The sequence below is a fragment of the Miscanthus floridulus genome, chromosome 6 (genome assembly GCF_019320115.1).
Source record: "Miscanthus floridulus cultivar M001 chromosome 6, ASM1932011v1, whole genome shotgun sequence".
Classification (NCBI taxonomy): domain Eukaryota; kingdom Viridiplantae; phylum Streptophyta; class Magnoliopsida; order Poales; family Poaceae; genus Miscanthus; species Miscanthus floridulus.
The window spans coordinates 5474956-5494712 of NC_089585.1; the positions used below are offsets into that span (position 1 = coordinate 5474956).

At 46.0% G+C, this 19757-nt stretch overlaps 1 protein-coding gene across 1 annotated transcript; it reads left to right on the plus strand.

Moving 5' to 3' along the window:
* Nucleotides 1-722: 722 nt before the first annotated feature.
* Nucleotides 723-18945, plus strand: LOC136461567 (protein FLOWERING LOCUS T 1). Its single transcript, XM_066460849.1, has 4 exons — nt 723-1432; nt 1596-1657; nt 18376-18416; nt 18513-18945. The coding sequence occupies exons 1-4, from the start codon at nt 1238-1240 to the stop codon at nt 18734-18736; spliced, it is 522 nt and encodes a 173-aa protein (XP_066316946.1). The 5' UTR covers nt 723-1237; the 3' UTR covers nt 18737-18945.
* The last annotated feature ends 812 nt before the right edge of the window (nt 18946-19757 follow it).

Genomic DNA, 19757 nt, shown 5'->3' on the forward strand with positions numbered 1-19757 from the left:
GCTACTACAACGTCCCGCGATGACAAAAAGGACCTAGGACGACCCGACCCGGCCCGCCCCCCCGCCTCCTACTGGAGCACCAATCCGCTGTCTCGTCAGGCGCGTCAAGGCAGCAGCAGCAGCCAGCTTCTCACTCTCGCCTGCGTTCGACTGACCCCAAATCTGGCTTAATTAGTTTCTTTTTTTCAGTCTAAATAGTATTTTACTCATGCTACTACAGTGTTTCTAGCCGCTACAGTAAAATTTTCGTCGCTACTACTCCTCCTCCAAAGATCGATTTGTCTCTCTCCTCAGTCTTCATCTTCAACCCCCAAAGAAGAAGAAGAAGAAGAAGTAGAAATGTAAATTACGGCAGGCATGTGGTTGTACAACTGCCAATATACTGAAATACTTACTGCTATACTGATGTATGTGGTGCAGGAGATGAAATCACTCACTCTCACCCAACTAACAGCCAGCCAGCCAGCCAGCTGCAGTAGTAGCTGTTGGCCGGCTCAAATGCTCAATGGAACAGTATCCCTACATACAGTAGCTAACGTACGTGGAGAGGGCCGGGGGGGTTTGCTTTGATGGATGGATCTAATGTCCGGTGGTGAGGGTTATCCTGGCAGGGCAGGGGCTGTCCTTGCTTTCCTAGACTGAGCTAGAAAACCGCAGCCAGCAGCACGGACAGTCCATTTCCATCGCCCGCTCCCCACCCCACCCCCCTTTCCTTCCTTTGCAGACAGCCAGCACCCCGCAGAACCCATGCCCACCCCACCCGGATGGACGCCGGCCGGCCGATTCCCCACTCCACTCTCCGCGGCTGCGCATATCATCGACGACGGACGACGACACCTCGATCACCCCCTGTCCAATCCGCGGGACCACGGCCCCGCCGGCCGGAGCCGGATCCCCATCTGCCCCGCGCCCGCTCTGCCTGCTACCAGGACTGCTGGCTCGCTCATCAGTCGCGTGAGGAAATAGCTTGCTGAGCCGCGAGAGCTAGCGAGGTCGCCTAGCTTCTTCCGGGTTCCCCAAACACTCTCTCTATAAGTAGAAAGAACTAGCCGCAGCGGCAAGAAAGAACTAGCCGCAGCGGTTCCCCAAACGCGCCCCGAGCTGGTGGGGTGAGGAGCTGCGGTCGTCGCCTCGTCGGTGACCCATTATTGCTGGGCTGGCCGTGGCCGGCCTGCTGTGGTGTGGTCTGGAGGAGGAGGAGGACGAGCTAGCGGCAGGGAGGGCTCGATCGACCGGCATGCAGCGCGGGGACCCGCTGGTGGTGGGGCGCATCATCGGCGACGTGGTGGACCCCTTCGTGCGCCGGGTGCCGCTCCGCGTCGCCTACGCCGCGCGCGAGATCTCCAACGGCTGCGAGCTCAGGCCCTCCGCCACCGCCGACCAGCCGCGCGTCGAGGTCGGCGGACCCGACATGCGCACCTTCTACACCCTCGTACGTATACTGCAGCTCATTCCATCATTCGCAGTCACAGCATCGAGGTCTCTTGTCTACTGCTGCTAGCTGCGAGCACCTACTACATGCACATTGTTCCAAGCCAGCAATTAGTAGCCTGCTGCTTAACCGCATGCCGGATCTGATTCTGATCGATCTGCAGGTGATGGTGGATCCTGATGCGCCAAGCCCCAGCGATCCCAACCTCAGGGAGTACCTGCACTGGTAATCTGCTAGCTACTGCTTCAATTCGTTCGTGCAGGAACTTGAATCTGTTGTACGCACAGCGTCTTGCATATGGTAACTAACCGGTAAGATCAAGATCGCCATCACGCTCACGCCACGTGATAAACTTGCTGTCCACCCTTCCCGTCTCTTTCTTGGAAAGTGGAAAGACATCATACAACACACGTACTGTCAGGATCTTAGCCCTGTCCACATTCCACCTCGTACGGTAGTGGCGTGGTGCTGTGTACTGTGTGTTGTGTGTGTGTGTGTCTATATATATATATATATATATATATATATATATATAAACTAATCCCAGAGTATGTAGACAAGTATGCATTTCAGTATCTCATCACAGTATTTTTGACTTTTGAGGGACGATGCACAAGCAAGGTTTTCATTTTCAGAAATTAAAATTTATCGGGGGTCACAGATAAAAAGGATAAACATGATATATCGAAAATATCAGACTAAATTCAAATAAAATTTAATTTGAATTTAAGTAAATTTAAATAAATTTAAACAAAATTTGTACGAAAAAGATAGATATTTTCTTATCGGCACCTACAGATAAAGAGGATATATAAAAAATATCAGGAGATTTCGGCCGATATTGGAAACCATGTGCACAAGCACACAACGGTTTTGTTCATTACTTACATCATTTAGGCACCATCATATACAGCTTAATTACAAGTAATCAAATCCTCACATAAATATCTAAAATCACAGTTTTTCATGTGCAATCCTGCAAGTACGACTAACATCCTTATTATCCTACCTGCACAAGAACAATACCTTATTTCAAGATAATGCATGGTTAGTTCTGACAGTATATATATGTATGTTATACTACCTCAAGTACAGTGAAATTTTTACAATTATTACCAAAATAACCACTACTCCAATAAAGTCCTAGTTGTAAATGAAATGGAATAATTCAACTAGTCTTGGTGGTATCCTTACACCTGCATGCAAGAAAACAGCAATTTCCTGGCAACTAAAAATGGTGCACATGTACATATATGTCTTGGATTTTCAACGACTAGCTATAGCAGGGGTATCCGTTTGGATAAGAAGCTGGGGTGTACGTCTAAATTTGCAAAATCCTAAATATTCCTTCAGTATTCTCCCACATCATTATACAAGGAACTAACCCCTTATATAGTGACTCTCATCAACCATTGCCTGGCCCCTTTTGTCAGTTTAGTGTGAATACAAAGAAATATAGCATCCTCAGGTATCCCATGTGCCATTGTGTGTGTTATATTAAAACATATGCCATCCAGAGCCTTTTTTATAATTGTGAATGGCATTTGATATATATCTACCTAGAGTATTAAAAATGTATCCAAGGGTATATTTGTAAGAAACATTATCCCAAGTAAAGACGTTAACTAATTGCCCTGATCACACTAGAATGTTAGTTTATGCATTTTCAAAGATTTGTCCAGAACCGTGGAAGATATTGATGCATGCTACTGCCACATGATATGATGTTTTACTAGCTCAAAGCACATGCATCAATATTTAACATAGCACCTTTTTCTCGGGCAAATTATGTGAGGTGCTAACTCATTCCAAACATCTTTTAGACTAGTGGTAGTTGAGTGCCAACGAATATAAAGAGTTTGGCAGTGTGCAAGGCTTTCCAAAATCATATCAAATATATATACCCTGCAAGTGCATTAGATTTAGATAATACTTTAGCAATACCATTTGTGGGGAAAATGAAGTGGATAATCTACGTACAAATGCCCCCAATATCACTAACGTGTCCTCCATCCATAATTCTGTGGAAACATCAAATTCCTAAACCATGAGTAGCCATGAAAAACTATTGGTTCAATATTTGTACTCAAGGGAGCCGCGTGGATACAATTTCTTTATACTCCCTTCATCTCAAAAGATAAGGCATGCACATATTTCAAAATTCCAACTTTATTTTTGTCTTTGAGTCAAACAGTTAGCCTAATCATATGAAAGGTTTTTAGTATGAAAGTGGTAACATTAGATTTGTGTTTAGAAAAACATTCTAATGATACTCTTATAGATAAATTAACGGTCAAAGTGTGGTCTTAAAGACCGCACCAAGCCAAATCATACCTTCTATTCTGAGACGGAGGGAGAACCAAGTAGGAGAAAATAATTCCTTCCCTATTTATAAGATTCCAGAGAACAAATCAATGCAATAAAGTAACTGTATGTCAGAGGGTGGGAAAAGGGTTCTACTATTGCTTTGAGGAGAAGTAAACATAAGACCCCCACCCAAGATAGATACACCCAATAACATATTAGATAACATAATCGCCACCTAAATCGAACATCCAACTTCAAAAAGTCACTAGCGCCAATCAAATCCCAAAGATGTGCTTACTCTCTAGCAATAAGTAACAAGTAACGTTGGACATTAGGTGACGGTCCATTGAAGACATAATCATTCCAATGCTTGTAGGTCATCCAAGAGAACAATTAGTGAATCCAAACCCTTCTTGAGTGTCTGGTTCACCAAGGAGTCGATCTTAATCTACCAATTAGGCAATAACTAATAAACATATCATCCTCTAAACTTGGGTGACAATACTTGGAGATCTACTTGCTAAAACATGTAGAACCATACACCTATCTACCAAAACACACATGAAATGAGAATGTGTTGCATAATGTCCTCTTCTTGATCACATAAGGGCATGTTCTAGGTGTAGAAGCCCTCTCCACATAACTAGGTGGTTCTTTGTCTGGCATCTATTGTAGGTAACCAACCACAAAAAGAATTGACACTTTAAAGGGGCCCAAGTCTTCTGGATTTGCTTCCAAAATGCAAAGAAAACTGAAACAACGAAGAAGAAGGCCTAATGAGCTAATTTTGTGAAGTATTAATAACTAGAAGATGACAATTTTCATCGGTTGATCATCCCAAGTCCTTGACAATTTAGCTTGGAAATCACTCTAAGTAGAAGGTCCCTAATGTCAAGATATTTGAAGAAAGCACCACGTACCAAAATAGCCTTTGTATGTCCTAGAGCCAACTAAGACCTCTTACAGTGTGCACTTGTTGTCATGACACTTCAGTGCCAAGCAAGACTAGAGCCCAATAGAGGTGAGAAATCCCCCTCCCCCAAATTGATGGCCAATGCTTCATGACTCCTACCTACTTTAACAAGGGTTGCTAACTAAATATCCCAATGTACATATCAAGTAGAAATCCTATGAAACCATATCACTATACCCATTGTTCGTTCATCAACTGGCTATAGCCCAACAGCCTAATCAAGAAAACATGCATGGAATCTAGCCAGGAGCTCACGTCTAGTTAATTTATCTTTATTTAATTTTACATTACCAATTGACTACCGGAGTATATCATAATCTCTACATTAGATACCAACGATTTGTGGGAAATCTATCCATCATTTTCTGAATGAAAAATTCATTACTCTAGCATTAGTATAATTATTAATTTGCATTAGGCAAATTGGCACCCTCTACATTTTTGTTCACCCATCCCCACTGGTACAAGTCTACAAGGAAATAAGATGGGGCCCAAGATCCATGATTGAATTATTGCCAAGCACCCTAACATTTGTAAATATATTGAGAATGAAAACAATGTCCAAAGGTCTATCTGTATTAGAGATGCAAGTTTTAATTACTTTAGGTCATTAGGTTGATCCAAAAACTTGCTCAAATGAACTAGAATGACATTTCATGTAACTTGAGCGAGGGGAGAAATGAACTAGAATGGCATTTGACCGTAATTAGTTAGCTAACCTAAAAAACACCATTGGGTACCCACCTGCGTCCTTAATTTGTACTCATGTTGTATAATGATAGCCATAACCATTTCATCCTCAGTGCCCAACGTCGACTTTAGATGAATATGCACTCCTCACTCGTTTGGCCAACAACATTTGGCCTAGGCAATCTGACACAATGACATTCCTTACTCTCCATATAAGAAGCCACGACGAATTAATATTATTGTCAATCGCCTCGAGCGAGATCTCAAGGAGGAAGATCCAAGGCCATAGGAAAACAAGGTACACATACACCACCATCGACGAAGTGAGTACAAACTTGACTTGTATTAACCTACTCTCCCTAGTCATTGAAATCTTTTCAACCCTGGATCGGAGTTGACCAGAGATACAGTCTATCATAGGTAGAATTTATGCGTTTGTCAACTTCCTAATAGAAAGTGGCAGCCCAAATACTTGAAAGAAAGGTCTTTTATCACAGCAAGTGATGATGAAACTTTTACAGTATTCTGTCATAAGGAAAATATTTTTCTTTAGGAAAAGGTACTGAAGCAGACTACATCTCCTAAAGAATAAAATAAAACTAAAAGCCTACAAAGCTCTAACATATAATGATATAAAAGCTAGTTGATGCTCAGACTATTTAAAGAAATGTGTGCACACTTCTTTTGGTGTTGACACCACTAGCTAGTTTGATTTCTAACTGTTTAAAACGAGATGGCAAATATTCGGCTAAAGATACTCATCACCGGAAACACGAGTTCTTGTGTTGGCCCGATTGGATCTCAGATTTAGATCTGGAACCACCAGAGGGTAGCTTGGCCCTTGGCCGCTTGGATTGAATAGAAATACAATGGCTTGTTTTTACAATGACACTCCCTTGTCCTTTATAGGCAAAGGGGACTCCCACTTGCTACATCATATTCTAACCACTAAAGTGGATGCTGAGCATATTCCTAACACTAGACTTGGAAGCCAAGAAAAGTAAAAGTATAGGAAAAGTAAGATACAAGTGTTTTAACACTAGGCTTATCTATCAGTCTCCCTCTAAGCCTTATGCCGAGCACTGAAGGTGATCTGCTGTAGCCCAATCCTCTCCTTCATCTCCTAAAACTTGGACTTCTCCAGCGACTTGGTGAGAATGTCAGCCAGCTGATCAGTAGTGGCAATATGGTTGGCTTTGATGTTTCTGTCCTCCAAGCAATCTCTGATGAAGTGATACTTTATACGGATGTGCTTGCTTATTTCATGGAAGATAGGGGTCTTGGCCAGAGCTAGAGCAGACTTGTTATCTACCTTTAGCTTAACCACATCCACCTTCCTACCAAGGAGCTCTGCCAGCATCCTTGACAGCCACAGCGCCTGTGTTACGGCAGTGGTAATGGCGATGTACTCTGCTTCATAGCTTGAGAGGGCCACCACCTTCTGATTGAGGGACTGCCAGCTGACCAAGCAATCACCGAGGAAGAACATCGTTCCGGTTGTGCTCTTGCTGGTATCAACATCACTAGCGAGGTTGCTGTCGCAGTAGCCGTCGAACCACACTGTGTTGGGGGCCCTTTCATAGTGAAGACCATAGTCGAGGGTGCCCACCACATAGCGCAAGATTCGCTTAACGGCCTATAGATGCTCCATCGTCGACCGCTCCATGAACCGGCTCATGTATCCGACGACAAACACGATGTCCGGCCGGGTATGGACCGAGTAGCGCAAGCTCCCGATCAGTCGCCGGTAATGGGTTGGATCGACCTCCTCTAGCATGCTCTCCCAACTCAGCTTGAGCTTCTCCTCCATCGGGGTGTGCGCAGATGAAGAAGGATGCGCTTAGCATAGTGGGTTTGGTGGAGGGCAATTCCGTTGGTGTCCTGGCACACTTCAATGCTGAGGTAGAAGCATAGGAGGTCGAGGTCGCTCATGTCGAACGCCTTCTTCATCTGCGCCTTGAACACCTCCACCTTCTGCTATTCAGCGCCGGTGATGATGAGGTCATCGACATAGATGCCGACCAGTAGAACATGGCGTCCGCTGCCCCGCTGGTACACTACCGCCTCATGTGCCCTCTGCTTGAAGCCCATCTTCTTGAGTGTGGCATTGAGCTTCGCGTCCCAGGCGTGTGGTGCCTGGCGCAGTCCATAGAGTGCCTTGTGCAGGCGGTACACCTTTCCCTCTTCTCCGATGATGGCGTAACCAGCTGGCTGATGCACGTAGACCTCCTCCTTGAGGTCGCCATTAAGGAAGGCGGACTTCACATCCATGTGGTGGATTTGCCACCCCTCTTGAGCCGCTAGCGCGAGGAGGACATAGACTGACTCCATGCGCACCACAGGGGCAAAGGCATCATCGTAGTCGATCCCCTCCTGCTAAATGAAGTCTCGCACCACCAACCACGCCCTATGCTTGATCACCACGCCCAGCTCGTCCTTCTTGAGCTTGAACACCCACTTCAGGGTGATAGGGTGGTGGTCGTCAAGCAGTGGCACTAGCTCCCAGGTGTGGTTCTGCTCGACGGACTTGAGCTCCTGCCCCATCGCCACCCACTATGCCGGATCACCCTACGCCTCAGCTTAAGTGGTCGGCTCACCGACGTGTGTCAAATGAAGCTGGGCGAAGAGCCTCTTGGGTTGGTCCAGTGAAGACTGATCGTCGAGGATGCTTGCCACAGTGCGGTATCGTTGAGGCTCATTATCGTAGTTGGCATCTAGGTGGTCTTCATCGTCCTCTAGCGGCGTGGCATACTCAACCTTTGGCTGCCCTACGTGCGCTGGTGTCATAGCAGGCGAGGTAGAAGATGTTAAGGAGGTTGGCTGGTACGCTGGAGAGATTGGCTATGATGATGTAGAGGTCGGAGAGGTCGACTGCGGTGCTGGAGAGGTTGGAGCTGCTATCGATGGACTGCTGACCACTACCGATGGGCTACCGAGCTCCCCCAGATTTGGTGGTGGCGAACGAGGCGGAGTTGGTGAAGAGGTCGGCGCTGGTGATGAAGACCCATACGTTGATGAAGATGCACCTTGTGCTTTCTCAGCACCTCCAGTCCATGCGTACTCGATGGTGAAGTTGCGAAGCGTGATCACCGACCCATCATCCACCACATTGTCCCATGCCCAGCCACGTCCTTCATCGAACACGACGTCGCGCGCCACGCGTGAAGGGGACCGTGACACCTAAGAGGGGGGGTGAATTAGGCAACTTTAAAATCTACTTCTTAATTATGGCCTCTTTTTCTAACCCTAACAAACCTATGCAAAAGATAAACTATCTAAATGTGCAACTACGGTTTTGCTAGTGTGTTGCTATCTCTACCGCAAAAGGAGTAATATAATCAATGTAAATGCGGAAGCTAAAGAGCAAGGTAGAGATATGCAAACTCCCATCGACTACTCCGGTATTTTTACCGATGTATCGAGAAGCGTGCAAGCTTCCCCCTAGTCCTTGTTGGAGCCCCTCGCAAGGGCCAAGCTCCCGGTTGGATAACTCCATAGATAGCCTCGGGCCTTCCCCACACGCAAGTGGGTCTCCGACATGCCTTTCGGCAAGCCTCTCCCGGACGCTCCCCGCTGTCTTCACTATCAAGCTTCCGGCTTAAATGCCACGGGCCTTGTTCCCTCCAGTACACGGTGGCGGTCACACCAAAAATGTGGTTGGTGTGATCTCGCAAGACTACAAGCCCCTCTGATGTACAACAATGGTTCTTGCAAGCACCGAGTGGTAAGAGATATGCAAACCTCGCTAAACACTATGCCTAAACCGAGAGCAAGCGCATAAGCGGTGGTCTAATCAACCTAAGCACTTCGCAAAGCACCTACGCTAATCACCTAAGAAATCACTAAGCACTATGCAAGTGAAGATCACTAAAATGATGTATCAACACCCTTGGTATGTTTCCTCAGCTCCACTCTACTCATTTGACTAGTTGGGGGTTGTATTTATAAGCCCCACTGAGAAAGTAGTTGTTGGGAACAAAGTCCCGCTTTTCTGCTATTGACCGGACACTGATCACGTCCTGACCGGACGCGTCCATTTGTCCCGACCGTTAGAGCTATGATCAACTGATCAAACACTGCCAGCGTCTGGTCACTTGCCATTGGACATGTCCGGTCGCATTTTTGCCGCTCTGGAACCTCTCTGTACTCGATCGGACGCTGTTGTCCTGCGTCCGGTCGGTTTGTCGCCAGCGTCCGATCACTACTGCTATTGCCGAGCCTCTTGATCGGAGCATCCGATCGCTTTTCATCAGCGTCCAGTCGTTGCTGCTGTTACCGAGCCACTAATCGGTGCGTCTGGTCACTTTCCTCCAGCGTCCGGTCACTTCTGTGAACTCATTTCTTCGTGATCTTGCGTATGGCATGGTTCCTATCTTCGTGCTTAGACTTTGCTTGATATCTTGGATCTTCTCTTATGCTCCTAAGGTCTTGCTTAAGGTGTTGATCATTGGATCATCACATCGCCTTCGTCCAAGTCACGTCTTGCACCCTATTGAACTACAAAACAATCACTTGCAAATTCATTAGTCCAATTTAGTTGTGTTGGTCAACAAACACCAAAATCCAAAGTAAATGGGCCTAAGGTCCCTTTTCCTTACAATTTCCCTATTTTTGGTGATTGATGACAACACGACCAAAGCAAGCAAATAATAGAATTTTGAAATTTAAAAACTACCTACTTGCTAGGATGCAATGTAAGGGGCAAGATTATATGATGCTAAAAGATACTACTTGTAAAACTAAAGAATACCATATTAAAAACTTATCTTGCCCTTGCAAACGTCCCCTTATGGCACTATGGATTTAAGCCTTGCTTCCTACAAATTCTCCCTATTTTATAGGCTAATCCATAATCCACTATCCTCCCTTTCTCGAACCATCACCACTTGTAGACACCACTTGTAGACCATTACCACTTGTAAATGATCTAGCTTTTGGTCCTACTCATTAATGTTTGCTTTTGGTCCTCTAAATTCTTCTCCTTTGGAATCGAACACCGAAAAGGAAGATATTAGTAGCACAAGGGAGGGTCAAACTTTGTGATCCTTTGTGTGTAGAGTGAAATAGATCACAAAATTTAACTCTCACATTATATAGATTAAGCTCCCCCTAACTATATGCATACATATGGTAGAGGGTAAAGCATATGCATAATTGGTAAATTATTGCTCAAGAGAACTTAATCTATAAAATGCATGGAGAAAGCATATAAATATCAAAATAAAATCAACATGATGATATCGGTTCAAAAATATCACATGTGGAAACCAATTTGAATTCTACCACTTGCTATAGGTGGTGGATATTTGAAGTATGATGCTTAACTCTGGGGACTCCATTTTCCTTACAATGAGACTACTACACACATGATAAGCTTGAAAAGGTGTTAGTCTCAAAGCATCCAACTTGTAGAGTAACCTCTCCCTAAATTTTGTGCACACAAGTATGGAATACTTGTAGGAAATATGCACATTGATTTTAGAATAAAAAATATCACATGAAAGATGACATCACATGAATGTGAGTCATTTTCGAAAGCGATATTCGGGAGAGATTATCTACAATTTAAATTTTAACACATATTGGATGAACAATTGAAAGACAAGCTATGTGCCATACTCCTAAACAATTTTAAACCATGTAGAATTGTTCCAAGGAATAAGAATGAAACCAAGCAAGCCTACCATAAGATATACCTAGTGTATGCATGACAAAAGATATAAAAATGCAAATGCAAACCTAGGCATGAGGAGTAACTAGATGCTAAAAGATACCAATTGTAGAAAAAATTAAATCTAATACCATTTCAAGGAAATTGAATCTAGTTACCTAATATGGGGAGGGGAATTTGGGTCTATAGTATTCACTAACCCACTTGACAATGATTTTGTCCATCATGATGCACCCCATGAAATGCACTCATACTTTTGTCAAGTCTCCAAATTCCCTAAAGTCTATTGGACTTCACACTTCCCTTTCGGGATCCAAACCTTCTTGGTGCTCTTCATATTGGAAATGATTTTCTTTGGCACCCAAAAGCGTTTGACCCCATTGTTGGCTTGCTTGTTCACCTTGATGGCCACCATCTTGTCATTTTTCTTCTTCTTCAAGAGATAAGGTGTGGAGGCCTTCTTGTCCACCTTGTTGGTGTAGGTGTTTGAGAGCTTGCTTGTTTGCTTCTTCTCTTTCTTCTTTGCTCCTCCCCTATTCTTCACCTTGTACTCATAGGACTCATGACTTTCCTTGTGGCACACGTAGCAAACCACGGTTTATCCTTCATCAAGCTTATTCACTCCCTTGATGGTGTTATCTCGATGAAGTTGGGCTTGCTTTGTCTTGCCTTTCACTTGAGAAGTCCTTGGTGAGACAAGCTACTTCTTACTTGAGTTGCTCATTCTCCTTTATAACCTCTTGTGTGCATGTATCTACAACAACTTTCTCAACATAAACTTGGTTGCACAAAGGTGAGTCTAAACATAAATCATTACAAGAAGTAGAGGCATCCCTTTTAGACATGTTAATGATAGAACTTTTCTTTTTAGATGCCTTGGTGGGGGTAGTACTAACAGCTTCAAGATTAGCAACTTTATTAGTTAGCTCATCATAATATTTGCACATGGTTTCTATTTTAGCAAGCAAACTTTTATAAGCATCTTGTGTGCTAGCTAACTTTTCTTTTAATTTTTTATTTTTCTTTACAAGTTGCTCATCATTGATTGTGCATGCATTTATTGTTGCATTAGCCTCAAGTCACTCAATTTTAGTAGATAGTTCAACATTGAGATTAGCAAAGTTCTCATATTATTCAAGCAATGTCTTGTATGCATCTTGTGAACTATCTAGTTTTTCTTTTAATTTTCCGAGCTTCTTTTATTGACTAGTGCAAACTTTAGCATAATTTAGATTTTGTTGCACAATTTCTTCATAAGAAGGCATTTCATCATCGCTATCACTCTCACTAGAGGATGAGTTTTCGTTACCTCGTGCCATAAGGCACACATGAGAAGAGCTTGATGATGAGTGCTTGTGCCCTCGCCTCTTGTGATGGTGTTCTTCTTCACTTGAAGAATCATCCCATGACCTTATTGATGTGAGGGTTTGGTTCTTGCATGCCTTCTTTGTCTTGGGTGTGGGCTTATTTGAACAAACTTCCACAAAGTGCCCCAACTCACCGCATCCATAGCATTCTCTCTTTCTTTGCTCATTTCTTTGATTGGTGAAAATAAGATCTTGGATTTGTATGGGCACACCCTTGACATTGAGCTTTTGGATCATCTTCTCCACCTTATTGATTAGTTTGATTGATTCTTCATCAAGGTCAAAGGTGGAGGAAGAAGATTGATCATCATCATCATCATCTTCATCTTCACTTGAGGAGCTTAAGCTTGAGCTTGTCTCAATTTGCTTGCCCTTCATCTTCTTTTTCTCGCTACATGCGAGAGCTTTGCCTTTGCTTGATGAAGAGGCTTCTTCTTGACCCATCTTTCATGATATTTCAAATGTCATTATCTTGCCAATGACTATGGCCGGGGTCATGGTGCTCAAGTCCTCCATGTTGTGGAGGATGGTGATAATGCTTATATATTTCTTTTGTGGTAGCACGAAGATGATCTTCCTCACAATGTCTGCATCATCTAGCTTTGATAGTCCTATTGAATGGAGCTTATTGATAGTTAGATTCAAACAAGAATACATATCACAAACAAGCTCATCATCATTCATTGTAAAGAAATCATAATTTTGCTGAGCTAGACAATGCTTTTGCTCACGGACATTTGATATGCCATCATGGAGCTCTTGAAGTTTTAACCATATTTCATGTGCGCATTTAAAGTGAATACTTGGTTAAATACATCCATGCTAAAATATTCAAACAAACAATTCTTAGCTCTAGCATTGAAATGAATTTTCTTTTCTTCACTCTTTGTGGGTTTATCGGGATTCTTAATGGGTTTCATCCTATCATGAGTGACTCTCCAAACTCTCAAATCAACAGCCTCAAGGTAGCAAACCATTATAGCTCTATAATATGGAAAGTTAGTGCCGTCAAAGTACGGAGGCCTAGAGGTATCCATCCCAACCACTCTAAATAGCGTCGGCTCAACGGCGGTTAAGCCAAAGGTCCAAATTGAGCCAACCGGCTCTGATACCAATTGAAGGGAACCATGATGCCTAAGAGGGGGGTTGAATTAGGCAACTTAAAAATCTACTTCTTAATTATGGCCTCTTTTTCTAACCCTAGCAAAACCTATACAAAAGATAAACTATCTAAATGTGGAACTACAGTTTTGCTAGTGTGTTGCTATCTCTACCGCAAAAGGAGTAATATAATCAATATAAATGTGGAAGCTAAAGAGCAAGGTAGATATATGCAAACTCCCATCGATGACTTTGGTATTTTTACCGAGGTATCGAGAAGCGTGCAAGCTTCTCCCTAGTCCTCGTTGGAGCCCCTCGCAAGGGCCAAGCTCCCGATCGGATAACTCCATGGATAGCCTCGGGCCTTCCCCACGTGCAAGTGGGTCTCCAATGTGCCTTCCGGTAAGCCTCTCCTAGATGCTCCCCGTCATCTTCACTATCAAGCTACCGGCTGAAACGCTGCGAGCCTTGTTCCCTCTGGTACAAGGTGACGGCCACACCAAAAATACGGTTGGTGTGATCTCGTAAGACTACAAGCCCCTCCGATGTACAATAATGGTGCTCGCAAGCACTGAGTGGTAAGAGGTATGCAAACCTCACTAAACACTAGGCCTAAACCTAGAGCAAGCGCATAAGCGGTGGTCTAATCAACTTAAGCACTTCACAAAGTACCTATGCTAATCACCTAATAAATCACTAAGCACTATACAAGTGGAGATCACTAAAATGGTGTATCAACACCCTTGGTATGTTTTCTCAGCTCCACTCTACTCATTTGACCGGTTGGGGGTTGTATTTATAAGCCCCACTGAGTCATCACTCTAAGTAGCCGTTGGGGATGAAGTCACGCTTTTCTTCTACTGACCAGACGCTGATCACGTCTTGACCGGACGCGTCCGGTCGTCCCGACCGTTAGAGCTGCGATCAACTGATCGGACACTACCAGCGTCCAGTCACTTGCCACCAGACGCATTCGGTCGTATTTTTGTCGCTCTAGAACCTCTCAGTACTCGATCGGATGTTGCTATCCTGCGTCCGGTCGGTTTGCTGCCAGAGTCCGGTCCATCATCCAGTCACTGCTGCTGTTGCCGAGCCTCCTGATCGGAGCGTCCGGTCACTTTCCGTCAGCGTCTGGTCGCTGCTGCTATTACCGAGCCACTGATTGGAGCATCCGGTCACTTTCCTCCAGGGTCCGGTCACTTCTGTGAGCTCATTTCTTCGCGATCTTGCGTATGGCTTGGTTCCTATCTTCGTGCTTGGACTTTGCTTGATATCTTGGATCTTCTCTTGTGCTCCTAAGGTCTTGCTTAAGGTGTTGATCATTGGATCATCACGTCGCCTTTGTCCAAGTCACGTCTTACACCCTATTGAACTACAAAACAATAACTTGCAAATTCAATAGTCCAATTTGGTTATGTTGATCAACAAACACCAAAATCCAAAGTAAATGGGCCTAAGGTCCATTTTCCTTACAATGCGCACGCGCCGTGTTGCTAGGTCAAGCACACGGTAGGCCTTAGCCCCCTCTGCGTAGCCGATGAAGACCCCCAATGAGTTGCGATCGTCGAGCTTGTCGATGTGGTTTAGCTCTTTGACAAAGGTGAGGCAGCCGAAGATGTGCAGATAGCTGACCGCTGGCTTGCGCCCGTGCTAGGCCTCATACGACATCTTGCCGTTGAGCGCACTAGTCAGAGAGCGGTTGAGCAGGTGTACGGTGGTCATCACGGCCTCTCCCCAGTAGACCGCCGACATGCCACGATGTTTGAGGAGCGCGTGCCGCTGGCACCATCGTCTGATTCTGGCGCTCGACCACGCCATTCTGCTGCGGTGAGTAGGGCATGGAGTAGTGGCGCTGAATCCCCTCGTCGACGCAGTACGCCGCGAATTCACCTGCCGTGAATTCGCCTCCGTTGTCCATGTAGAGCACCCAGAGCTTGCGACCACACTCCTTCTCCGTGGCTGCCTGGTGGCACTTGATGGAGTTCGTAGCTGCTGCCTTGGAATTGAGCAGCACGACCCACATATAGTCGGTGGCATCGTCGACGAGCAGTAGGAAGTAGCGCCGACCACCAGGGGTGGCCGGTGACACTAGACCATAGAGGTCACCGTGCACTAGCTTGAGCTGCTCGGTGGTGTGGTAGGAGGCTTGATGCGCGAAGGGCCAGCGCTTTAGCTTGGTGACCACACAGGTGTCGCAGAGCTGCTCGACGTGGTCAACGTAGAGCATGTCGTGGACCATCTCCTTCTTACCGAGCTGCTTCAGGGCTTCGAAGTGAAGGTGCCCATAGCGCTTGTGCCAGTGCCATGCCTCATCATCCCAGCGTGTGGCAAGGCAGAGGGGTGCGCCGCCTGTGCATGGAGCACATAAAGGCGGTTGCTTCCCTAGTTCACCTTGGCGAGAAGACGACGGCCTCTATCCCAGATGTACAGCATGCTGTCCTCAATCTCCACTCGCGAGCCATTCTCGTCCAATTGCCCAATGCTGATGATGGAGTTCTTTAAGGCCGGGATGTAGTACACCCCGGTGAGAAGATGGTGCTTCCCCATCTTGGCCTTAAAGATGACCAAGCCGACGCCCTTGATCTCGACGGCAGAGGCATCACCGAACTTGACAGATCCCTTCACACCGGAGTCCAGGTCGGAGAAGAACTCACGCCAACCCATCATGTGGTGCGTTGCACCGGTGTCGAGGTACCAGTCGTCAATCTTGTAATCAGCGACACCTTTTGTCGAGGAAGGCGTGGGCGTGCGGTTCGTTGAGGTGGAGCTCGACGGAACTAGCCGACCCAAAAAGGAGAAAGCTTGGGCCTTTCACTCCCACCCCTATGTCTTGCGGTAGCTCGACGCACCTGTGTGCCAAAAACAGTGTGGCATCCAGCTCCTCTGCTTGCGCGACGTGAGCCTACCCACCGTGGAGTGGAAGAAGGTGGCAGTCCTTGGCCCAGTGGCCAGTCCTACCACAGTTGTTGAAGGTGTCATCCTAGGTCGCCTTGCGCTTGCCGACGTCGCCGCCATCAGCTCTGACCTGGCCTCGGGGTCCCTTCTCCTCCTTCTTCTTATTGCCACGTGGACGCCGGTGACGCTCCTTGGAGCTGGACGAACCGGATCCTTCCTCCTTCTTCTTGTTGAAGGCGCGCCACTGCTCCATCATGTACAGTAGCTTGCCTCCGGTGGTGCCCTGCTCGGAGTTTGGTGCCTGCTCGCGGTCTTGCACTGTCTTGAGCCTCCCGGTGACGTCCTCGATGGTGAGCTGCTCGAAGTCGAGGAGCGTCTTGATCGAATTGACGATGTGCTCCATCAGATTGGTAAGACGAAGGGAAAATTCCTTGACTTGCTCACCAGGCTGAAAGGCGAGGCCTTCCCACTCCCCTCGGAGGCGCTGCAACATCGCCTGGCGCACACGATCTCCGTTGATGCGTGCCACGATGATCAATTCCCACGCTAGCTTTGTCGTAGCCTTGTTGGTGAGGGAGGCGCCGAGCTCGATGGGGACGGCGGTGCACAACGCCTCCAGCGCCCGGCGATCGTCGTCGTAGTCGACACTGCCGACGTGAACTGCCTCCCACAGCCCTCGAGTCTGCAGCTTGACCTTCATCAGCAGGCTCCACTCGTAGTAGTTCGACTTGGTGAGCATTGGCCACGGTGTTCCTGCTCCGGAGTCGCGGTAGACTGTCTATAGCACCGGGGAGTGGCCGCGTCGACCACGACGCCGCTCTGGTGAGGGCGACTGGCGGCGGCGCCCGACTAGGCTATGCGATCCTCCAGCTGGCTCCGGCTCCTACTCCATCTCGGCGCGTAGTGTTGCGGCTGCGGCTACCGCGGCCTTGGCAGCCGCCGTCGCCTGCCTGGCCATCTCGGCCACCGCCGCAGCCGCTACCTTTGCGGCAGCATGGTGCGTCGTGCGATCATCGGCTCTAGCACCCGTGGCGGTGCGCTCTTGCGACCTGGCTGACGGTGGACATGACGCTCGTTCACTCAAGAACCCTCTCAGCTCCGATACCAGATTGTTGGTCCGTTGGATCTCAGATTTAGATCTAGAACTACCAGAGGGCAGCTTGCCCTTGGCCGCTTGGATTGAATGGAAATGCAATGGCTTGTTTTTACAATGACACTCCCTTGTCCTTTATGAGCAAAGGGGACTCCCACTTACTACAACATATTCTATTCACTAAAGTAGATGCTGAGCATATTTCTAACACTAGACTTAGAAGCCAAGGAAAATGAAAGTGCAGGAAAAGTAAGATACAAGTGCTTTAGCGCTAGGCTTATCTATCACTTTGAATAGTGGACAATATCATCTCTATCACAACCTTACCTGTAATTCAAATGCATTTATAATTACAATGTCATCTATACATACGCTGATGTATATTACGAGAAACCTTGCTATAGTATTATGTTTTGGGGACTTGTACTATAGATTTAATTTCCTGGGTCAGTCCAGTTCAAACACGTCAACTTGCAGTTTTATAGAAAGAAAAACATCAACTTGACTTCGATTTTGTAGATAGAAAGATTTGGGAAACCAGCTCATACCTATAGGGTTAAGTGAGTTTTCATATATAGCCCAAATTATGGCAGCGGAAGTAAAAGAATCATAGAATCTGGAACTCGTGATACAATGTAGACAGATAGAAAGAATTGGGAACACCGCCTCACAACCCTAGTGTTAGGTGACCTTTAGTATATGTAGCCCAAAACAGTTTATGTTACAAATCTATACATGGTACAACACGTACACATCTAATAAATTTCTCGAACCTCAATCATGATCTGATAGTATCCCGTATACGAAGATGTGCTAAATCAAAATTACATTGATCTTCTGTTGCAGGCTGGTCACTGACATTCCGGCGACGACTGGAGTTTCTTTTGGTAAGTACTACAAACGATCTAGGAACCAACATATTCTCAGATTGATTTCCATTGGTAGCTGCTAATGCCATTGGATATTCCTGCTTGAACAAACAGGGACTGAGGTTGTGTGCTACGAGAGCCCACGGCCGGTGCTGGGAATCCACAGGATGGTGTTTCTGCTCTTCCAACAGCTCGGCCGGCAGACGGTCTACGCCCCAGGGTGGCGGCAGAACTTCAGCACCCGCGACTTCGCCGAGCTCTACAACCTCGGCTTGCCGGTCGCCGCTGTCTACTTCAACTGCCAAAGGGAGTCCGGAACTGGTGGGAGAAGAATGTGAACTCGATCCGGGTGAAATAAGATGATGGGTACGTAGTTGGGTATATTGTATATACGTGTGACAACATGGAGAAAATTAAAAAAACTGCAAGATGTCTGCTTAAAAAAATAACTCCAAAATGAACTATATATTGTCTAATTAGTTCAGTTAGTCCATATGCTAGCGTTTGGTTACATTTGGGTGGAGTGTATATGATATTATTTGTGGCAGATTGGCGCATTCTGTGGCACATATATTTGATAACTATATATATGTATTTATTTATATATAAAGCAAGTAATATTATGCATAGAGGTCTCAGCCGCATCAGTCAACATGATTTCTGTCTCTCCCTCACATTAACATCACAATTCAAAAGAGGAGATGTATGTCTCTCCTTTATACTGTGACTACTTATCTAGATCATCTGATGACTACTATATGCATGCTTGCTAGCTGACTGGTCGAGCTGCTGGATGCAGCTAGCCATGCATGCAGAGAAATTAACCCACAAATGTCGACAGGTACAAGGGAGATGAGCAGCTGCTTCTTCTCACCATTTAAGGCTTGTTTAACCATGTGCCCAGAAAAAGGGTACATGGAATTTGTTGAGTGGGCATTTTACTGTTGTAAGCTAGTCTGTGATCTGTCGGCAGAAGTTCTGTTGAGTCTGTCTTCAGAAGTGGCTTGGCTAACCACGTACCCAGCAAAGAAAAAAAAAGCTAGCCACTCAATCGAGCAGACAGATAAATCATCTGGAGGACAACAAGGGCAGGGATCAGATGATGATGATGGATTGGGGAAGAACGTGTGTACCTTCTCTTTCCTTTCCTTTTATTGGAGGGAAACAAACGGCCGTAGCTGCTTCTTTTTTTTTTCTTTGAGAGAGAACGAGAAGAATGCGGGCCGTAGTTGCACTCGAGACCCCACCCAACGGCCTGCTACCGGCCTTTAATCGAACAGCCCATGAGCACACAAAAATAGGCCTCACGGGGGAGGTCGGCCCAGCACAGTCCAGAGTCTAAGAACTGAAATTCCTAGC

What these genes read in the sequence shown, in the direction of transcription:
- LOC136461567 (XM_066460849.1), top strand. Translation starts at nt 1,238, where the DNA reads ATGCAGCGCGGGGACCCGCTGGTGGTGGGGCGCATCATCGGCGACGTG. An exon ending in CTCAGGGAGTACCTGCACTG is followed by an intron (nt 1,658 to 18,375) that starts GTAATCTGCTAG and finishes CTTCTGTTGCAG; the next exon opens with GCTGGTCACTGACATTCCGG. An exon ending in GACGACTGGAGTTTCTTTTG is followed by an intron (nt 18,417 to 18,512) that starts GTAAGTACTACA and finishes TTGAACAAACAG; the next exon opens with GGACTGAGGTTGTGTGCTAC.